The sequence below is a fragment of the Cydia strobilella genome, chromosome Z (genome assembly GCF_947568885.1).
Source record: "Cydia strobilella chromosome Z, ilCydStro3.1, whole genome shotgun sequence".
In the NCBI taxonomy this organism is placed as follows: Eukaryota; Metazoa; Arthropoda; class Insecta; order Lepidoptera; family Tortricidae; genus Cydia; species Cydia strobilella.
Genome location: NC_086068.1, coordinates 38,165,302 through 38,185,546, shown reverse-complemented (window position 1 = coordinate 38,185,546; position 20,245 = coordinate 38,165,302). Strand labels below are relative to the sequence as shown.

At 37.2% G+C, this 20,245-nt stretch overlaps 1 protein-coding gene across 2 annotated transcripts in view; it reads right to left on the bottom strand.

The window, feature by feature from the left end:
• LOC134754863 (pre-mRNA 3'-end-processing factor FIP1) overlaps positions 1-20,245 on the bottom strand; it is a 70,871-nt gene that overhangs the window by 44,219 nt on the left and 6,407 nt on the right. For both annotated transcript variants that reach the window (XM_063691309.1, XM_063691310.1), the window contains exons 3-5: positions 18,142-18,375; positions 14,790-14,964; positions 12,466-12,615 (exon numbers count right to left, since the gene is read on the bottom strand). In XM_063691309.1, coding sequence (XP_063547379.1) covers positions 12,466-12,615; positions 14,790-14,964; positions 18,142-18,375 — 559 coding nt within the window. The remainder of the gene's footprint in view (positions 1-12,465; positions 12,616-14,789; positions 14,965-18,141; positions 18,376-20,245) is intronic.

The following is a 20,245-nucleotide window of genomic DNA, read 5'->3' as shown; positions in this document are numbered from 1 at the left end:
CCTGTAATATTAATGATAATGTTATTATAATGTAAAATAAATAAATTTTTCGTTGGTAAACTTTGGCGATAAGGGTGGGTGTGGGGGGGGAATTGTTTTTTTTTTTCACATTTTCCTTCATAAGTCAATTTTTTTGTTTTGTTATGTTCAATTCGAGCTCTTTCAAACGATATCCCACTCGACGTAGTAACTAGACTTTGAAATTTTGCCCCCTCTTTATATTGGGCATTTTTCATAATTAATAAAAAATAAATAAAAAAATTACAATTCCAATGTGTTTGGATTAGCGTTGTTCATAACTATTCCAAATTTCAAATCGCTCTTCAGTAGTTCTCGAGATATTTAGCAATGTGACTAGACAGACGGAGTCGCACCATAAGGGTTCCTTTTGTACCTTTTTAACCCTAAAAATCTAAACCTGGTACTCGAACACGGAAACGCGATTGCGAGTCGCGAGTCAAGTGGTGCCGTGGTGCGACCTAGTGTTATCCTGGTTTAATAAGCTAAATTCAGCGATTGATAATAAACATGGATGACTAACTTCAAAGAAAATATCAGCTTATAAAAGGCTACAAAATTAGAATACGCATGCTCACTAGCGGACCAATTGCAAAGTCAAAGTTTAGGTATGGGTTTTCTTCGACCAAGATTATGATTGGTCAATTTCACCGACCCGAAATACTATTGGTCTATTTTAAAAATAGTCGCTCTGATTGGCCGTAACCATGCCGTAACACTGCCACTTGAAAATACATTACAATGAAAACTGTCTCTTAGTAGACGGTTTTATGCAGTATAGAAAATGTTTTATATGCAATACAATACAATAAAAATATTCTTTATTGCTCACTAATATAAAAAAGGCCATGACATACAAATTAAGCACTTAAACTATGGTAGACTACAAGCGTTCTTATCGCTAAAGAGCGATCTCTTCCAGACAACCTTAGGGTAGTGGAGACAAGGCAAAAAAAAACAAGTAATGTGAGTAGGTGATGCAGTGAGTGATAGAAATTGAGAAATAATAATACCTATTAATACACATACATAAATAGCAAATAGTATAAACTACATACACTACCATACATAAATAAATATCATATATAACATATTTACGAATATATATAAAACACCACAATGGGGCCAACAACAATTAGGGACATAGGAATAGGACAAAAATAACATTGCGGAAGTGATAAATAATATTCTTTTACTTGAGTTTTAAAAATATGAAGTGATTTAGCATGCCTTAAGTCGGAAGGTAATGAGTTCCACAACCGAACTGCCTGGAACGTAAAGGAATCATTAAAAAATTTAGAAGATGATGGGACTTTAAGAACATAATTTTGGGAAGATCTGATAGACTGAACAAAGCTAAAGCGGTCTTTGAGATAACGGGGTGTTGCAGGATTAAAAAGTATGCTATAAAGATGAGAAAGAGTATGAAGGTTACGTCTACGCCGAATAGGAAGCCACTTGAGCTGCGCACGAAAGCTAGATACATGGTCGAATTTGCGCAATCCAAATATGAAACGTATACAAATGTTCTGAATACGCTCCAGTTTGCTAAGTCGCTCTTCAGATAAATCAATATAGGAGACATCAACGTAATCCAAGATTGGGAGGAGCAACGTCTGAGCAAGTGTAATTTTAGTTGGGATAGGAAGAAAGTAACGGAGTCTCCTCAGGCAAGCCACTGACGCAAACATCATTCTGCTAACTTGGCTAAGTAGTCTAGAGGCAGATTAAACTAAAGTCGTCTCCTTCACGATTTTCGTAGACATCTCTTCTAAATACCTACAACTGGTATGGATATGTTCCTCCTGGTCTCCAGAATACGAATTGACCTGTTGTTGTTTATGGAGGGGGGACGGGTGGTACAAAAGGGGGGGAAGATCGCGGCCGACTTCATCGAAATTTGTTCACATCTCGAGCCCTATGAGACGGATCGGGTCGTATGAGATGTCATTTGAAAGATAATAATACGTTTTATAATTGTTTCTAAATAACCGTAGTCATCACTTTAGTCGTTTACAAAATATTTGAAAAAATATGGTTTTTTACCGTGGACGTTTGCATAAGTACTGATAAAACATGCTTATAACTTAATAAATTATAACTCTACCGCAATTAGCTCCATGCATGAATTTATTTTTATTTTTGGATTCATAATTTATATCGTTGGAACACCGGAAATGATAAAAATACTTTTGTAAACCTTAACATTATTTTATTAAAAAATATTTAAAATGTTGAAAATTTTTGAGCGGTTGAAACGCTCATAATTTTTGGCGCGAATTCGACAGAGCGTGATGACGTCACACGTTGGGCGGTCAAACTGACGTTTGCTACTAATGACACTAATCTGTCGAACGCGTGACGTCACGTGGCGTTTCGAGCGTTTCGCTCACTAGCTTTTCGCGGGCAAATTTTTGTACTTTTTTTTTATAATTTTAAGCATAGAGTAACTTATACTAGAGCGGTACTGTCATAGTAAATTTTGTAACCCCAGTAAATTCACTGCCATCTGTCGACACACTTTAAAACTAAAAATGAAGATTTATAAAAATACGATAAAATGTATTTAAATATGGATAAATGATTTTATTTATTTGCATTAATTATTTTTATGATTTTGACCCATGTTCTATCACTGATATGCGTTAAAATTGTTAAATAACAAACGAAACCGTCAACGCCATCTATATGACAGTAGGCCAAAGCTAGTAGCGCCCTCTGAACGAGAATCAAATTTTCTTGATTTTCGAGGCACGTTTTTACCTTAGACTGTATCCATCTATTACGGAGTTATATCTATCTTTGTTTTAAGTAAGTAAATGGTAATTTAAAAACGGAAATGCATTTGTAACATGATATAACGGTAACAAACATCCAAATAAAACATATTTCGTTCAAATATAAACTTCATGCATGAGGCTAATTAATAGGTACTTGTTTTCAGGTTTCAATTAATTGTAAACCAGGGTCAAGGTTTGCAAAATATATCGGAATCCATTCAATGCTGGAGAAGTAACCAGCTGCCATTCAGTTGTCAAAGATTATTTGTTTTAATAATATTTCAGAGGTTTGAATATGAGAATAATTGCTGCCTGCGGCCAACCAGGAGTTGCTGGCCGAGCAGTGGAATGCGGAGGTGCCACCTGCGGTGAATGGGGGAGCAGAACCTGTAGCTGGTCAATCGCGGAGGTCGACGCCACCAGCGAGATTCCGGCAAGTGGACCGGGAACCAAGTATCAGGTGAATCTGTTACCGTATTATGCTCAAGCTGCTCGAATGCAAGCAGCGTTCAGTACAAGTGCCGAGATCTCTGGACCCGGTGGACCTGGTCAGGGAAAGCCGGTGCATGTTTCTGGTGCCTATGCAGTCACAGTGGGTGCACCTGTTGGGATTGTATGGAACGCGACTGGTGCGCTTATTGTCAATTGTCAGCGCATGACTCATTGCTGTGCGACGGTGGCAGGAGTCAAGCCGCCCGCCACATCATGCTCATCAATTAGTCACACCGCCAGGAAAGCGGCCGTTCAATTCAAGTTGTTGTTATTCATTGTCAATTATTGTGCTCTAGTTCCGGAGGAGGAGACTTAGAGGCCGAGAAGTGTGAGGCCTTCTCAACAGTTGAATCAGTGGGTCAGCTGATTGACTAATCATAACGCGACCTGGGATAGGTACACGCGCGCGAAGAAGCGTTATCATATGTTTCATTTATTATTTATTTGTAGCATAGATGATCAATGGTTAGCGTAGTAGACGTAATCATGTATGTATTAGGTAGCAAGGAAATACCTTGTAGAACTATCAAGTTCAAGGATTGATTTGGATTCATCTGGAGGACCCAGATTGTCATAAGACTCAGGATGCGACAATCCATTTGGAAAATTGTCTTCAATTATATTACACTGTTTCAAGGATACTCACTGACATTCCAGGTGTTGAGAACAACAGCACCTGCTTAGGTCAAGTCTGATGGAAGACACGCAGACTCGTCCATCATCATCATTGGCGCAAGCAGGAGGACCTCAGTCAAGGACTACGGTCTCCATGCGGCCCGACTCGAAGAGTCTTGAAAGCTTGAAAGAGCTGCCTGAGGGACGGAGCACCCCAGCGGACCACGAAAGAGAAAGGTCGTATACTTTCATTATTCAAGGCTTGCACGGCGCCGACCAAGCGGACTCGAACGCAATACAAGGTACCAGGCGAACAAGAGTCTGAAAGAGGTTTAGAAAGTTAAATTAAATATATATAATAAAGTTTGTCTTAAAGAAACAATATGAGTTCACTAAAAAACAATTTCTACCCCTTCCTATTTTCATTTCCACATTACGAAGTTTCACTTCTTCCGCGCGGAGGGACTCCACGCACTGTTTTTTTTTTTAATGTAACGTACTCCCTTAATTGAGTTGAATTTTAATACCAACAAATTATAGTCTATTCAAAAGGCGAGGGAGCGTGCGGCGACTAATCTCACTTTAAAACGCCACAAGCAAGCAAGCAAGCAAGGTGATTTTAAGCTATTATTGTTATTAACTACGGAGTGGGTTCGAAAACGTTTTACATGTAGATGTGAGTCAAATAGCGACATAGATATTCACTACTTCATGTGCAGTCGTCATGCAATCATGAAGCTACGAACTTAACGAAGTTATGTACTTAGAACTTGACTATTTTTGGAAGCATAATTTACCGAAGATTAATTATTAAACCACAATGTTTATCGATATTAGATGATTCGAGATGATAAAAACGATAGCCTCTCATTTAGGAACATTATAAATAAATGTACTTTGAAACAATACCTAATAATAGTATGCTGCTGGTCTACCGCCGCCGCGCCGTTTGTACTTGCTTGACAAAATGGGCATTGATATATAAATTATTACTTATATGGTAACTAAATCTATATTTTTAGAAAGCTAATAAAATTTTTGCTGATTTTTATTAGGTATTATTCACGTTAAATAATCTGTTTCTCAAATTATTTTGGTCATTAACGGAACCTTTTGGGTAAAATGTTAAATTTTCGTTAAAAAAATTCTAACTGTTAATTTTTTATCTCAGACTTCAAAGAACCGATCACAGTACATTTAAAATTCTTTCAAATCGTACTGTTTTTGGATGCAATAACGATAAAATTGATTTTAATGGACTGTATTTGCTAAAGATGTTTACACTAACTTTACACACCCGTTTATACTATATTCCAATAAGAAATCGCGGAACAAGTAAATATGAATGGAAAGTGCACAAATCACATACCTTGAATTCGAGGTTTGCTGAGAAGAAGGCTAGCTTTGGGCGGCTCTGGTGTCTAGGAATATCGTGCAGCTGTCTTACCGAATTACCCTCTACCTGGACCAGCCTACGAGCTTAGCTTTGTACTTTTCCACACCACACATGTGATTGGCACTGATTTTATACTATTCTATACTTGGTTAAGGCTAAAGAGCGACTTTAAGGTAGTTTTCGACAACGGAGCACAGGACAATGTGAGTTCTCTCCGAAAGTAACGAGAACGAGAGTTATGGCTACCGGAAATGGACTCTTAGTGTTGCCCTAAATATCACGGAAGTCGTAAGAAAATAGGGTTGTGATCCAAAACCGATACGAGAGTTAAACACGTACCTATCACGATTTGATCCGTAAAATAGAATCCGAGAAATAATAAAAATACGACGACGGTCAGCCGCCATTCATATGACGATGCACAGTGACCCATGCTGAACAAAATTCATCATTACTTGGTTATATAGTATTATATACAAATAAAACTTATGTTTTTGGAAAGCTCATAAAATTTCCCGTATATTTTGTAATAACATTCATTGCGATAAAGTTTTAATTTATTGAGTTATAATTATTAGCATGTTTTATCAGTACTTATGCAAACGTCCACGGTAAAAAAAAACATATTTTTTCAAATATTATGTAAACGACTAAAGTGATGACTACGGTTATTTAGAAACAATTATAGAACGTTTATTTATCTTTCAAATGACATCTCATACGATCCGATCGGTCTCATAGGGCTCGAGATGTGAACAAATTTCGATGACAGTCGGCCGCCATCTTTCCCCCCCTTTTGTAGCACCCGTCCCCCCCTCCATAAACCACAACCGGTCAATTCGTATTCTGGAGACAACGAGGAACACATCCATACCAGTTGCAGGTATTTAGAAGAGATGTCGACGACTTTTCTCCAAACAGGCCGGTTTCCTCCAGTCTAAAGCTGGGGCACCCAAGAAAAAGTACTTTTCCCCTCACTAGCTCGGAAAGCCGTCTTTTATCCTTTAAAACAAGCTGGGAAAAACGCATTTTATCCACTAGTGGGGAAAGTAACTTGACCTGGATGGAGCGTGTTTAAGTAGCTTGACAAAAATAAAACGTAAAACGCTCATAATAATGGTTCGTTCGATATTATAGGTAATTATCATTAAATAAATGGTTTGAGAATCTAATAAAAAAAACCAGATTTAGCTTTATTTAATGATTTTAAGTCGTAAAACTTAAAATTCCATAATAAACGTTTGTATTTTAATAGTCATATTAAATATAATTCTGAACGCACAAGTTAAGTCGATGCAATTTCAAAACGCATCATTGACATTTCATACGTCAGAAATGTCAACATTGTCAACATAAATTTTACTTAAAAACTTCTCACGTAAAAGTACAGAATTTCCAGTTTTTTGTTATAGTATCGTAAAAAAATGAGTGATTCCAGTTGATGAAGATGATCTAACGCCTGTGGATGTTGCACTTTCCTCGCTATAGTGAGGGGAAAAGTTTTGTGTTACACACGGGTGCAAATGTATTTTACTTCTCGTGTGTTAAAACACTCGCGGGTATGAAGTTACAATTATATAGCTGGAGAGGTGACAGGGAAAAATGCCGATAGATAATTTAATTTTAAACTCTATTATTACCTCACTAAAGTTAACTTTCGCTCGACCAGCACGGTGTCTCTTATCTCTCTCTCTCTCTCTCTCTCTCTCTCTCTCTCTCTCTCTCTCTCTGTCTCTCTCTATCTGTGTATACTTGTTTGAATATACATACATGTACCAGGCGAACATAACTTTGAAGTAGGTTTACGCTCAGTTTTTTATAAATTATCAAACTTCGAAACAAGAGTGTGACCAGTAAGTTGAATAGGGTAATTTCCCGAAAGTAGGGTAATTGATGCTAGTTTTACTTATTTCGCGCGGAGGGACTCCACGCACTATTTTTTTTTAACAAACAGACCGATTTTAAATATGTAAAGGGCTGGAAAAGTTATTTTATTCTCGAGAAACAGCGTACGACATGTAGTACAGGTAAAATAAGACTAAATATGGCCATTTGGCGACAAAATATGTACATCCATGAAATTTTGTTTTTTTATCTTTATCTTGGAACTAGAAATGAGGATCTGCTGAGTCCTATCAACATTTAGGGTTCTGACCCCCTTTTCGGGGGGTATGGTCAGGGGGTTCATTTAAAAAAATGCACAGTTTATAAACTGGGCATGTGAGGTGACATTTTCGTGTAATTTTTTGCGCTGAATCGAATGAGACCATATTCATACTTATAGGATTGAAAAATAAAAATAAAAAATATTTCAAGTCAAAGTAGGTTATAATCAACACAACAATTGGAAAACTTTTATTTATTTATTTAATCTTTATTGCACAAAAGAAAATACAATCATACAAAGGATGGACTTAATGCTCTAAGGCATTATCTACCAGTCAACTTTTGAACAAAGCAGCTAATTTATAGGCGGTGCAAATTCATGTTGTAATATAAAAACAAAGAACATACTTCAATTACACCACTCATTTATTTGTGGCATGAGCACGAATATGGGTGTTTTCTATGTATTTAAGTATCTGTATATATTATAAACATCCTTGTCTAAGTACCCACAACGCAAGCCTTATTATTATTAAGCTCACTGTAGGACTTAGTTAATTTGTTACTCGTAATGTCCTATAATATTGATTTATACAACTAAACATGTATACCAGTAATATAAATAATACATAGGCATATTACATACATATAGTATGTTATAAAAATACATATACATACACAACCATAAGAAATCAGATGACTCAAATTAGAAACTCTAAGAATTTACCATTCTGCCAGAAAAAAAGGAGTTTTTAAATGCAAATATGTTTGGACACTGTCTAATTTTAACAGGAAGACTATTCCAATGGTGTCTACCTGAATGAAGAATGAATTGGACGTGTAACCTGTTCGGTGAGATGGTATAGACAGGGAAAGGTTGCCAGCAGTGTGAAGTTGACGAACGCGAGAAACTCCATAGAAGTTGAAGAAATATAGATAAGTAAGAAGAACAGATATTCGGGGAATTGAAGATCGTTAATGACAGAAAAGAGGGTGTAAAGCATGCAAATGTTGCGACAACTCGTATAGGAAAGAGGAGAAATGATCGTATTTACAGAGACAGAAAATAAACCAAATGTAATTATTTAGTAAATGATCTAACTTGCACACTAGGTACAATATGTGGATTTTTCTCGAGGATTTTGATGTTGTTCTTTACCTTTGCCGTAAACAGCGCTGGCTTATTATTTATATTACTTGATAAATAAATAAATATTATAGGACATTACGAGTACTACACAAATTGACCAAGTCCTACAGTGAGCTTAATAAGGCTTGCGTTTTGGGTACTTACGCAAGGATATATGATACCTATATAGATACTTAAATATTCTATGTATTGTATATGTACACACACGACTCGGGAACAAATATTCGTGCTCATGCCACAAATTAATGAGTTGTGTAATTAAATAAAGTACGTTCTTTGTTTTGTAATTATAACATGATGTTGCACCGGCTATAAAAAATCTTGTCCAAAGGTTGACTGGTAGAGAATGCCTTATAGCATTAAGTCCATCTTTTGTACGATTGTATTTTCTTTTGCGCAATAAAGATTAAATAAATAAATAAAAGTTTTCCCATTGTTTTTGCTGCTTAAAACCTACTTTTGACTTGAAATATATATTTTTTCATTTTTTCAATAAAAACCATACATATCTCGCAAAACATTAACCCTATGAGTATGAATATGGTCTCATTCGATTCAGCGCAAAGAAATACACGAAAATGACACCTCACATGCCCAGTTTGTAAACTGTGCATTTTTTTTTAATTAACCCCCAGGACCATACCCCCGAAAAGGGGGTCAGAACCCTTAATGTTGATAGGACGCGGCAGATCCTTATTTCTAGTTCCAAGATAAAGATAAACAACAAAGTTTCATGGATGTACATATTTTGCCGCCAAAATATGCTATTTTTCCTGTGCTAATGACTCAGTTTGATTAAGACCATATATAGCGCGGAGGCATCTTTTCTGTATTCTAAAGACTTGGTCTTTATTCCCAACATTACCCCATAAAATAATACCATAGCGTAAATTTGACATGACATAGGCGTGGAAAGCTAGAAGAGCTGTATTTTGTGTTGATACTTCTCTAAGTCGTTTTATAGCATAGGCATATCTACTTAATTTTGACAGTACGTGTTCTGAATGGTTAAGCCAATTAGTTAGAATCTATCATTATACCTAAAAAAATTGTGGAGTTAACATATTCTATTTCTGTATCCTTGTACTTTATACTAATATGATTTTGTTTTCCCTGTTTAGCGTAAAATTTCATGCATTTAGTTTTATTTAGGTTAAGTTGAAGTATGTTTATTTCTAGCCATTTGTTGACATCTATAAATACTTTATTTAGTTCTTCTTTATACTGTGCGGTATTATCATTTCTTACTATTATTAAACAATCATCACCAAACGGAAGAATTTAGTGATTGATGGTAACTTTTAACAAATCGTTGATATAGGGGAGGAACAATAATGGCCCAAGTAAACTGCCCCGAGGAACACCAGCTTTAACTATCCTGTATGAAGATCTATAGGTTTCAAAAGTTTTTGTGTTCTCGGAATAAGCCATTACTTCAGTGCTTTGCTGTCTATTGTTGACATAGGTTTTAAACTAATTTAAACAGTTACCTCTAATGCCGTTGTGGTATAATTTATTCAAAAGTCTGTTGTGGCATTTTTATGGACATAACAAAAGTCTTTGACAGGTTACAAAGGCTTATGTCATGTCCATAAAAATGCCAGTAACAGGGATTTTATGATTTCTACTTTGTGATACTATTTTAATAAATACATAAACAGCCGAGGTTGTTGATCTTTTAGCTCTAAATCCAAACTATATTTCGACAATACGTTGTGTTTATTAAAGAAGTCTATTAACCGCTGATACAAAAAAAAACAAATTTTTTACAAAAAATAGGTATGAGCGCAATCGGCCTATAACTATTCAAAACCTACCCCCCTACCCTATTCTTACCTTTTTAAAAATTGGTTTAACAATTGTGGATTTAATCTTGTCTGGAAAGCAACCATTTGTTAAACATAAGTTTATAATGTGATTAAAGGGACAAACAAATAGATCAACATTTTCTTTTATTATTGATGTTGGTATTTTGTCATACCCCACTGCTTTTGTATTGCGCTAGTTATGGACATTTGCAATTATTTTTTTGTCTTGAATAATTGTATCAATACACTGCGGAACCTTTCTATTTGTGGTATTCTCTTTGATTACCTCCCATGTTGCCTTTACTAAATTACAGCTCTTCTTAACAAATGCAGCATTAGATATTTTTTGCGACTTAAGAATTATTTTTTTCAGTAGATTTGCATATGTTTTATAAGCTTGTTTATGTTTCATGCTGGGGTTATGTATCTACGAACGATACATGATTCTTTTACTTTTAGATGAAATTTTAATGCCTTGTGTCAACCAAATAATTTTGTTAGTATTTACAATTTTAATTTTTGTAAGTGGAAAACATAACTCAAGGAACAATGTAACAAGATTCAGGAATTCTGAATATGCATCATTAGGATTATTTGCTAGGAATACTTCACTAAAACTTAGGCTATAGATACAGTCTCTAGATTTATTATCCGTCTTTCTTTTAACATAGTTAGAAAAAGACACCGATCTGAGTCTGATCTCGCCACGAGATCCTTTTTTAACATAGTTAGAAAAAGACGGGTAGTCTGATCTCGCCGCGAGATCCTCTTTTAACATAGTTAGAAAAAGACGGGTAGTCTGATCTCGCCGCGAGATACTGTCGCGCCAATTATGTGCTAAGCCTACTGGTCTGCCTCAAATATTTCTATACAAAAATTAGCCACATCGGTCCTTTAGCCAAGGGGCTGAGCCAAGATGCCAGGGACGGACATAGTTAAAATATACATATTAAAAACCGGCCAAGTGCGAGTCGGACTCGCGTTCCAAGGGTTCCGTACATTACACAATTTAAACAATGTATTTTTTATGTTAGACGTGTGAACGTGTTGAACGGCTTTAAAAACCCGTAGGGGTCGGGTCAAAAACTAAGTAATTAATTCCGACTCACGCTTGACTGCACATTTCTAATGGGTTTTCCTGTGATCTATAGGTAAAGATCTATTTTGTGTATTTTTTTCAAAATTTTAGACCCAGTAGTTTCGGAGATAAAGGGGGGGTTGGTAATTTTTTGCCCATTTTCTTGAATAACTTCTTAACTGTTTATCTTAAAATTATTAAAAAAAAATTGAGATTCTCATAATGAGCTCTTTCATTTGATATGTAACACGACATAGTTTGAAAAACTTTATTTCATTTACCCCCCAAAAGTGGCCCCTGTGTTTAAAATTAATTTGTTTATGTTACATGTCCGTCAGGTCCGTCTTTGGGTCAAAAACTTACATATGTATACCAAATTTCAACTTAATTAGTCCAGTAGTTTCGGAGAAAATAGGCTGTGACAGACGGACAGACAGACAGACAGACGCACGAGTGATCCTATAAGGGTTCCGTTTTTTCCTTTTGAGGTATGGAACCCTAAAAAGCGCCACCTACAACGGCAAATAGTATTTACTACCACTAATTTAAATTAAATGGACTATATCAAAACAACCACAACACGTTAACAAATTTTAAATAATAGGATCTTAATATCAATGGCTGTTTAAAAATGCATAACATCATCCCCATATAAAATCTATCATGAGCAAAAGAAATCAAAATAATATTATCATGGCCAAATTATACGTGAAAGGTAATCCCATAATATTTTCAGTGTTTGTTGGAACGGCTAGCACATCATTTAACCGCACAATAAGGCATATATTTTCCATAAAGAAATAATCTAAATACTTCTTACTACGACTGTGACAACGGGCCGCCAACTAAATAGCGCCATCGTGGCACAATATTTACGCCCCACCCAGCGTGGCACAAAATGTGTGGGGTCATTTTGCAGAGCTAGTTCGTCATCTATGTTCATTATCAATCGCTGGCTAAATTAGAGTTAGTTTAGTTTCTCTAGTAGTAGTAGTAGTAAGTAATGATGTACGAGTAGGTACCTGGCAGGCGGGCGCGGTGCACGTCGGGCAGCGGCGCGCGCGGCGGCGCCCCCTGCAGCAGCGACACGCCCGCCTCGTTGACGCGCATGCGCCGCTGCCGCTCACAGTACGCGCTCCACGTCATCTCGTTGAACCCGTAGTTGAAGTAATCTGTGCACAGCACAACACAGACAACACATACACTATCCCTTCACTGACCAACTACCTACTTACTATTATCTATTCAATAACAGTGCAATGCCTTATGATTATGACCTATATGGACATTTATTTTAATTTAAATTTTTACAAGGGGGGGCAGAGTTGTTGTTGATTCCCGAGCAAGCAAAAGATTCCAAATATCAAAAGTGGAATCTTGTGCGTCACGATGGTTTTTACCAGGGCGTGCAATACCGGTCCCAGTACCAAGAATTTTATTTCCCGGTTCTGGGCACGGTCGGTACCGGGATTCCGGGATCTAACTTCATTTCCTGATTATTTAAAAAAAAAACTCTTGTGTAAGTACAGAGTGGTCCAGAAATAAGTTAACATTTGAATCGGCCGTTATATTTAAAGAAAGAATAGCCATTGGGGAGTTAGTAGTATGATCTCATATGGTACCCGGGGTTCCAGCATTACACTGCTTAAAGTGCTCTAGCCAACGTACTTAGTGTCAAGAGAAAGGGGCAACTTGTCACCGCCTCCAACGAAGCTATTTCAGCAGTTTGGAAGAAAATCGCCGGAAATCTTGTCCAAAAGAGGTAACCGTAACTGGCCACCTTACAACCCAGATTTATCTCAGATAGATTTTTCTTATCGGGGTTATATAGTATATAGTGCATTTTTTATTTTAATAAATGCGAGAAATTATGCATTAGGCTATGAAAATTTTCAGGGTTAGGTTGCAAGAGGGATAGGAATATAATGGGTAACATTTTATATTATTTGCTTTTTACAAATAGAACCCCATATTGTCTACGTTTATTACAAATAAACGTTTTTTCCCTGTTTAAATATTTTGTTATTCAAAATAAGATTTTAAATGTTGACTTATTTCTTGACCACCCTGTGTCAGAAGTTCCAAGTATGTATTAGAATGTTTTTGTTGTTTGTGTACTAATCCTAACTTACATAGCAAATTTCAGCTTTCTAGGACTTCAGGACCCTAAGAATTTTGATGTTTCATCAGTGAGTGAGTCAGTGACAAAACCGTTTTTTTTTTTGTATTTATAAAATCTAAAGTATAAGAGCTTTGTAATTTAACGTTTAAATGTTTAATATGTCCACTTTTGACATCACATCCCGAAAATTTTGTTTATGTAGTACAATGCAAACCCAAGTTATGAAAGTTCAAAAAAACCACGGGTTTAAAAAAACCCTTAGGCTTAGACTAATTACACATAGACAGATAGTCCCCATACGGCTAATCGGCCAAAAGCATAAAGTAACTTATACTAGAGCGGTACTGTCATAGTAAATTTTGTAACCACAGTAAATTCACTGCCATCTATCGACACACTTTAAAACTAAAAATGAAGATTTATAAAAATACGATAAAATGTTTTTAAATATGGATAAATGTTTTTTTTTTTATGTGCATTAATTATTTTTATGATTTTGACCTATGTTCTTTCACTGATATGCGTAAAAATTGTTAAATAATAAACGAAACCGTCAACGCCATCTATACGACAGTAGGCCAAAGCTAGTAGCGCCCTCTGATCGAGAGTCAAATTTTCTTGATTTTTGAGGCACACTTTTTCCAAATCTTTGGCCAAAAGTGAAGCCGAAACACGATTGATGTGTGCGTGGAACGCTCGTGTTTTACGCTCAGCAACACACACATATATATACAAAAATATATTGCCAGTATATATTTATTTCCCTCGAAGTAGGGAAATTTTAACATCATCCTTACACTTGGTTATTAATAATTTGGAAGTGTGTAGATTTGATTTTGTAGAAAAAGCTTTTTATGTTTTTGTTAGGGATTTATTGCATTTCTGTACTTTGTGAAATATGGTTTCAATAAATAAGCTGATACGTTTTTACTATTTTTTTGTTTAACAAATGTGCATAAAAAAATAAAAATCATTGTCAAACAATCATCTTTCCCGTGTTTTTAATTTTTAAACGGGAGGCGTACACAAACCGATTTGACCTTGAGTACTGCGACGGCCGTTCGATTACGATGACACGAGTGTGACGTAACGTCGCACTTGAAATGGCTTCACTAGGGATGTACCAGGAATCTACGCCTTATAAATTTATGCCCTTAGGTATGTTCCGAGCCGATGCCCTAAAAGGTGGTGTGCACTGTGCAGTGTGCAGGAGAGGGCGCTCACCTGAGATGTCGGCTCCCGGCTTGTTCCAGGGCTTGTCCTCGATGGTGTCGATGTTGAACTCGAGCGCGGGGACGCCGTTGATGCTGCCGGGCCCCTCCAGGTCCTCGAGCGTCACCTTGCCCGGCGTCGGGCCGCGCGCCTTCTCCGCCCCGGCCGCCACCAAACCCACACCACGCTGACATTAAACAACCGCACTAACTTATATCTACATTTTCTATTTTTCGTATCAATTAATTTGTTTTTGTTAATATTAAAAATACTAAATAGGCATGCTGTTCTTTAATGTTTTTTCAACAATAAAATATAATTAGTACTAAGTATTTATCATTTATAACATTGTAATATGTAATATGTACCTACATGAAACCAACAAGCATACATACATATAATCACGCCTATTTCCCGGAGGGGTAGGCAGAGACCACGGATTTCCACTTGCTACGATCCTGACATACCTCTTTCGCTTCCTTCACTTTCATAACATTCCTCATACACGTTCGCCGGTTTAGGGTGCTCTTGACCTGGCCTTTCTTCAGGCAGCAGTTATGCTGAAATCCTTGGTATAGGTATAAGACCCTCGAACTGCTGTAAGGCCCGGGTCTGCAACAAACGCCGTAGGTCGCGTCCGGCGTGACGCTGTACGCGACGTACGAATGCGGCGCACGGCGTCTGGCGTGTGAGAGAGACCACTATAGTGCATTTCCATAGTAAGGCCCTGGTCTGCAACAAACGCCGTAGATCGCGTCCGGCGTGACGCTGTACGCGACCTAGGAATTCTTACTATGGAAATGCACTATAGTGGTCTCTCTCACACGCCAGACGCCGTGCGCCGCATTCGTACCTCGCGTACAGCGTCACGCCGGCCGCGACCTACGGCGTTTGTTGCAGACTAGGGCCTAACAGAGCTCTTACCTACACTATGCTGTCATCGGCTCCCGGGCGAAAACTCGTATAGCGTTAGCGGTTAACGGCTATGTACGATGAACCCTCGTGAACGTCAGCTGCCGCTCCGTTGGTGGGTTGAGGAATGGCAGCCACCGAAACGCGTAACACGGTCTTTCCACCGCGATACAACTGGCTGACGATTTGTTTTATTAACAATCGCATCTAAACTATCATCTGACAAAGTATCAAACGAGAGGCGATGACGCCGATGACTGAATTTTTTTATTTTTTATTTCCATGTTCATATGATCAGCTGACGGTCTTTCCACAGCGATAAAATCGGCTGACGATTTTGATTATTCACAATAGCATCTAAACTATCATTTGACAAAGTATCAAGCGGGAGGCGATGACTACATTTTTTTTATAGAATATTTGCTGCCATTCGAGGGTTCATCATACATAGCCGTTAACCACTATACGAGTTTTCGCCCGGGAGGCGATTGGTCATGGAAATCTGTTCCTGGCCCGCGGTCTATTATAATCCTAGACTGATGGCTCAGATGACACATACAATATTAATGGCGTTATTCACATATGCGCTACAATCGTTTCTCTTAATCTGCCATTTTGACTTACGTGTTTGTAAGAAAGGGATAAAACATAATTTAACTAATTGAGGCTTAAAAACTGTAATAGATGTCCAGTGCCGGATTAAAACATTTTGGTGCCCTAAGCATTTCTAGGCCAGGGGGCCCCCTTACCCTAGATTTTTTCAGATTTGACTGATTTGGTAAACCAGGTGTGCCTGCAATGAAGGACGTGACCAATCTATGACATTGTGTGGATTGAGCTTATTGTTGGTAAAAACTCGAGTCGAGAAACCCGACTCGCTTTTATGAGACTGCAGCGGACTTTACAAAACTTTCGATTAGGTACTCGTACTCGTACGTAGGTCTCAAGTCGAGTCATTTGTTGAGTCATTTTTAAAGAACTCAAAAGGAATCGAACCTTGGAATAAAGACCCCATCAGAACATCAACAATTTCGTAGGTTTTACTATTAGTCAATAATAAAGACGTGCCTAACTGCATGATTATATAGTGTACCTATAACACGTCGAAATTGATAGGAACGGGCGCCATCTTGATTTTCTTTATTTTCGACCCAATCTCGGTGCAAATCCATATATGAAGATCCGAGAGGCCCCTTAACACGAATCTAAAATCGAAATTGAACGGATCGGTCGCCATCTTGTTTTGTTTTTATTTTCGACCCGATCTTGATGAAAATCGATATCTGAGGATCCGAGAGGCCCCCTAACAAGAATTTGAAGTCAGAATTGAACGAAACGGTCTCCATCTTGAATTTCTTTATTGTTGACCCGATCTTGATGAAAATCGATATCTGAGGATCCGAGAGGCCCCTTAACACGAATCTGAAGTCGAAATTGACCGGAACCGTCGCCATGAATGCCTACTTTAGTGTGATATGTTCCAGAATAAAAAATAAATGGGCTACATCATCCAATCCATCCATCCATCGCCACACTGTGATTGTAACAGCCAATTTTTTTTTTGTATGGTAAGGTATAATAATTATTTTAGAAATGAATTCCTCATCGTCCCTAAATTAAGTATACGAAAATGAAATACAATACACTACAAATCCTCTTAATAGCACAACCTCAGGAAAAATGTACATGGAAACACAAATAATACATGAAGACAGAGGTAAACAACAGGCGGCCTTATCACTAAAGAGCGATCTCTTCCATACAACCTTTAGGTAGTGGAGAAATGACACATAAATTAACCAATTAGGAGGTGCAAAAAATTAAGTTAAAACAAAATAGCATTAGAAAAAAAAATACCTTTAAAAGTTTAAAATTCAAGTATACAACAATAACTACAATAAGACAAAACAATAAAACAATGATATAAAACAAGGAAGAAATATGGCAGATTGGACCTGGGGAGCGACCCTCACCCCCTCCCCCCTCTTTGGGGGAATGCACGGTACGATCTCGTGGCTACCGGGCCAAATCAGCTTTCTTTGACCTAAGAAACAAATCGTGCCAATTACTAACCCTACTCGTACTTACTAGTGCTGTCGTAATGACAAATCCACCTGGCATTTTGGTGCCCCCCTAAACGTGGTGCCCTAAACACGTGCTTATTTTGCTTATTGGTTAATCCGGCACTGTAGATGTCATATATTAAAGAAAAAGTGACGAAGCCCTCCAGTGGTGAAGGCTTTTCTTTAATATATGACATCTGTTACAGTTTTTAATTTATATATAGTAGTGTGACTACTTAAAAAAACACAAGTCAAAATATTTAATAAAATAATTTGATTTGTTCCCAAACTTGTTAATTTAGGCTTGTAAAGTTTTATGAATAAGGCGGTAAGTCATTTTATAGTCCAGAAAAACATTTCAGGAATGTTAACGAAAATAGCTCACTTACTTTTATGTTCAAGCTTGCATAAGCTTGTGGTCCTGACTTAATATCTCCAATGGTGACTTTAACATCATCACTGTCATCAGAGTCGGAGTCAGCATGGTCTGGACTAGCAGCATCTCCATTAGTCTTGTCTTGATCTTCTCGTCCCACATCAGCAAAATGTTCATCATTGAAATGAGAGTCATCATTTTCATCTGGTTCATTTTCATTATCCTCTTTTTCTTTTTCTTTGTCTTCCTAAAAGATAATTTAACTTTAAATTTGTCATTCACCAGATAACACCATAAACTAATCATGGAACTGAGCTTGTCTATGACAGCTGGATAAGAAATAGTTCTTTCGTTAAACATTATTTTATTTAGAGTTAAACCTGATTGCTGCAGTTAATAAAATAGTGAAAATTAAAAATATAGGGTTAGTGAGCTAGTTACCGTCCAACTCTAGTTTCCGTCCATTTGACGGAGTTGCTACAAATAATTGCGTATAATTTGAGTATAAACATACCATACCGCACAGTTTTGGACTTATTGCAATCCTTAATGTCTAAACATAAAAATAATATTCCGCAAGTAGCGAAATAAAAACAAAATATACAAGGTTATCTTTGAGCAGTTAGCCATACGGTATATAATATAAGTTGCGAAAAGTCCAAAAAAAATCTAAGTGAAATAAAAATATTTCAGTACTCGCCTTAAAGTACGCGCTCCGAGGAGTCGGAGGCGAGGCATAGCGTTATCAAGTAGCACGAGACACCCTTATCTGTCTATCTCACTTTCCACTAAGAAATAAAAAAGAAGGTTGTTTGTCTTGCACGCGGCTCGAGTTGCGCGCGAGCGGTAGGTCGTATTTAGTTTACTAATGGCACAGGGACAGACAGGGAGAGCTCAAAGCTACGTAATACCGTGCCATCTCATAGCATTTGCGGCTCGAATACTCATAATTAGTAATTATTAATGGGTGTCATTTAATCGATCTGCAAAATATTCCTATTTTGATGAACAAAAATATATATTTGGTCAGCCAAAATGGATACTTGGTCATAGTGTACCCGTTCGAATTAAAAAACCGCAAATCGTTGTACAGGTTAGCCGTTTGGCACACGCATACTAGAGGTCAAAACAAAATTATTGACCCGCAGTCCCTTAAACAAATTCCCGGGGGGGGGGGGGGTATATCGTATCTGAAGGATACAATCTTGATATTTTGTGTCAAAAACAAAACAAACTATACCAACTGATGAAAAGGCGCAGTTAAAGGGTTAAAGAGGTATTTCCCGTTCGATATATGGATATTACGTATCATTTTATGATTAATATGTACTGTTCAGAAACGTTCAAAAACGGATTCATTTTTGATCCTTTTTCGTTATTCCTTAGCGTAATTTTAATGTTTGCATTTAAAAACGCGCTTCATATATTCTAAATAATTTTAATTTCATGCAACAAATTGTCTTATTATTAATTATAAACAAATTGCATATTTTTAAAATAAAATATATATTGATATGTATAAATTCAATTATCTTTCAAATCTATAATGTTCAATATTTAACTATGGCAATTTTGTATTCAAATCTTTGACAGTTAGAGCTTTAAAAAACTTACCAATCATCATCTCGATTACTAACGACAATTCACTTTGCCACTTTTTGCTCTTTTTCGTAATTTTTGAAATTTGGAATCCATACATGTAATTTGGACTTTACATGGTTCTTACGAAGCCTCTGAATTGCGAGAAGGCAAGATTGTGGCATCGAGTCGAGCTCCACCTATGCAACGGACCTTCTCCAGTGAAGCCGTGGGTCATCCAGGTTGGCGCAGGGCATATCTAGCTACGTGCAAGTTCCAGAGCTGACACTCATCGAGTCCCAGCAGTCAGGATCGACGAGTGAACAAAGCCGCGACGGACACACGGAGCGTCCCATTGCAGCGGGAATCCAGCCGTAACCACCAGACAGTTACGGAATCCAGCCCATCCAGCACCAACCAGACCAGTCCAGGAGCATCCAGTGGGGATCAACATCAACTAACATCCAGATTCAGATCCAGAAGCAGTCAGCACATAAAGAAGAAGCACGAGAAAGTGAGATCGTTATATTTCCTTTCAC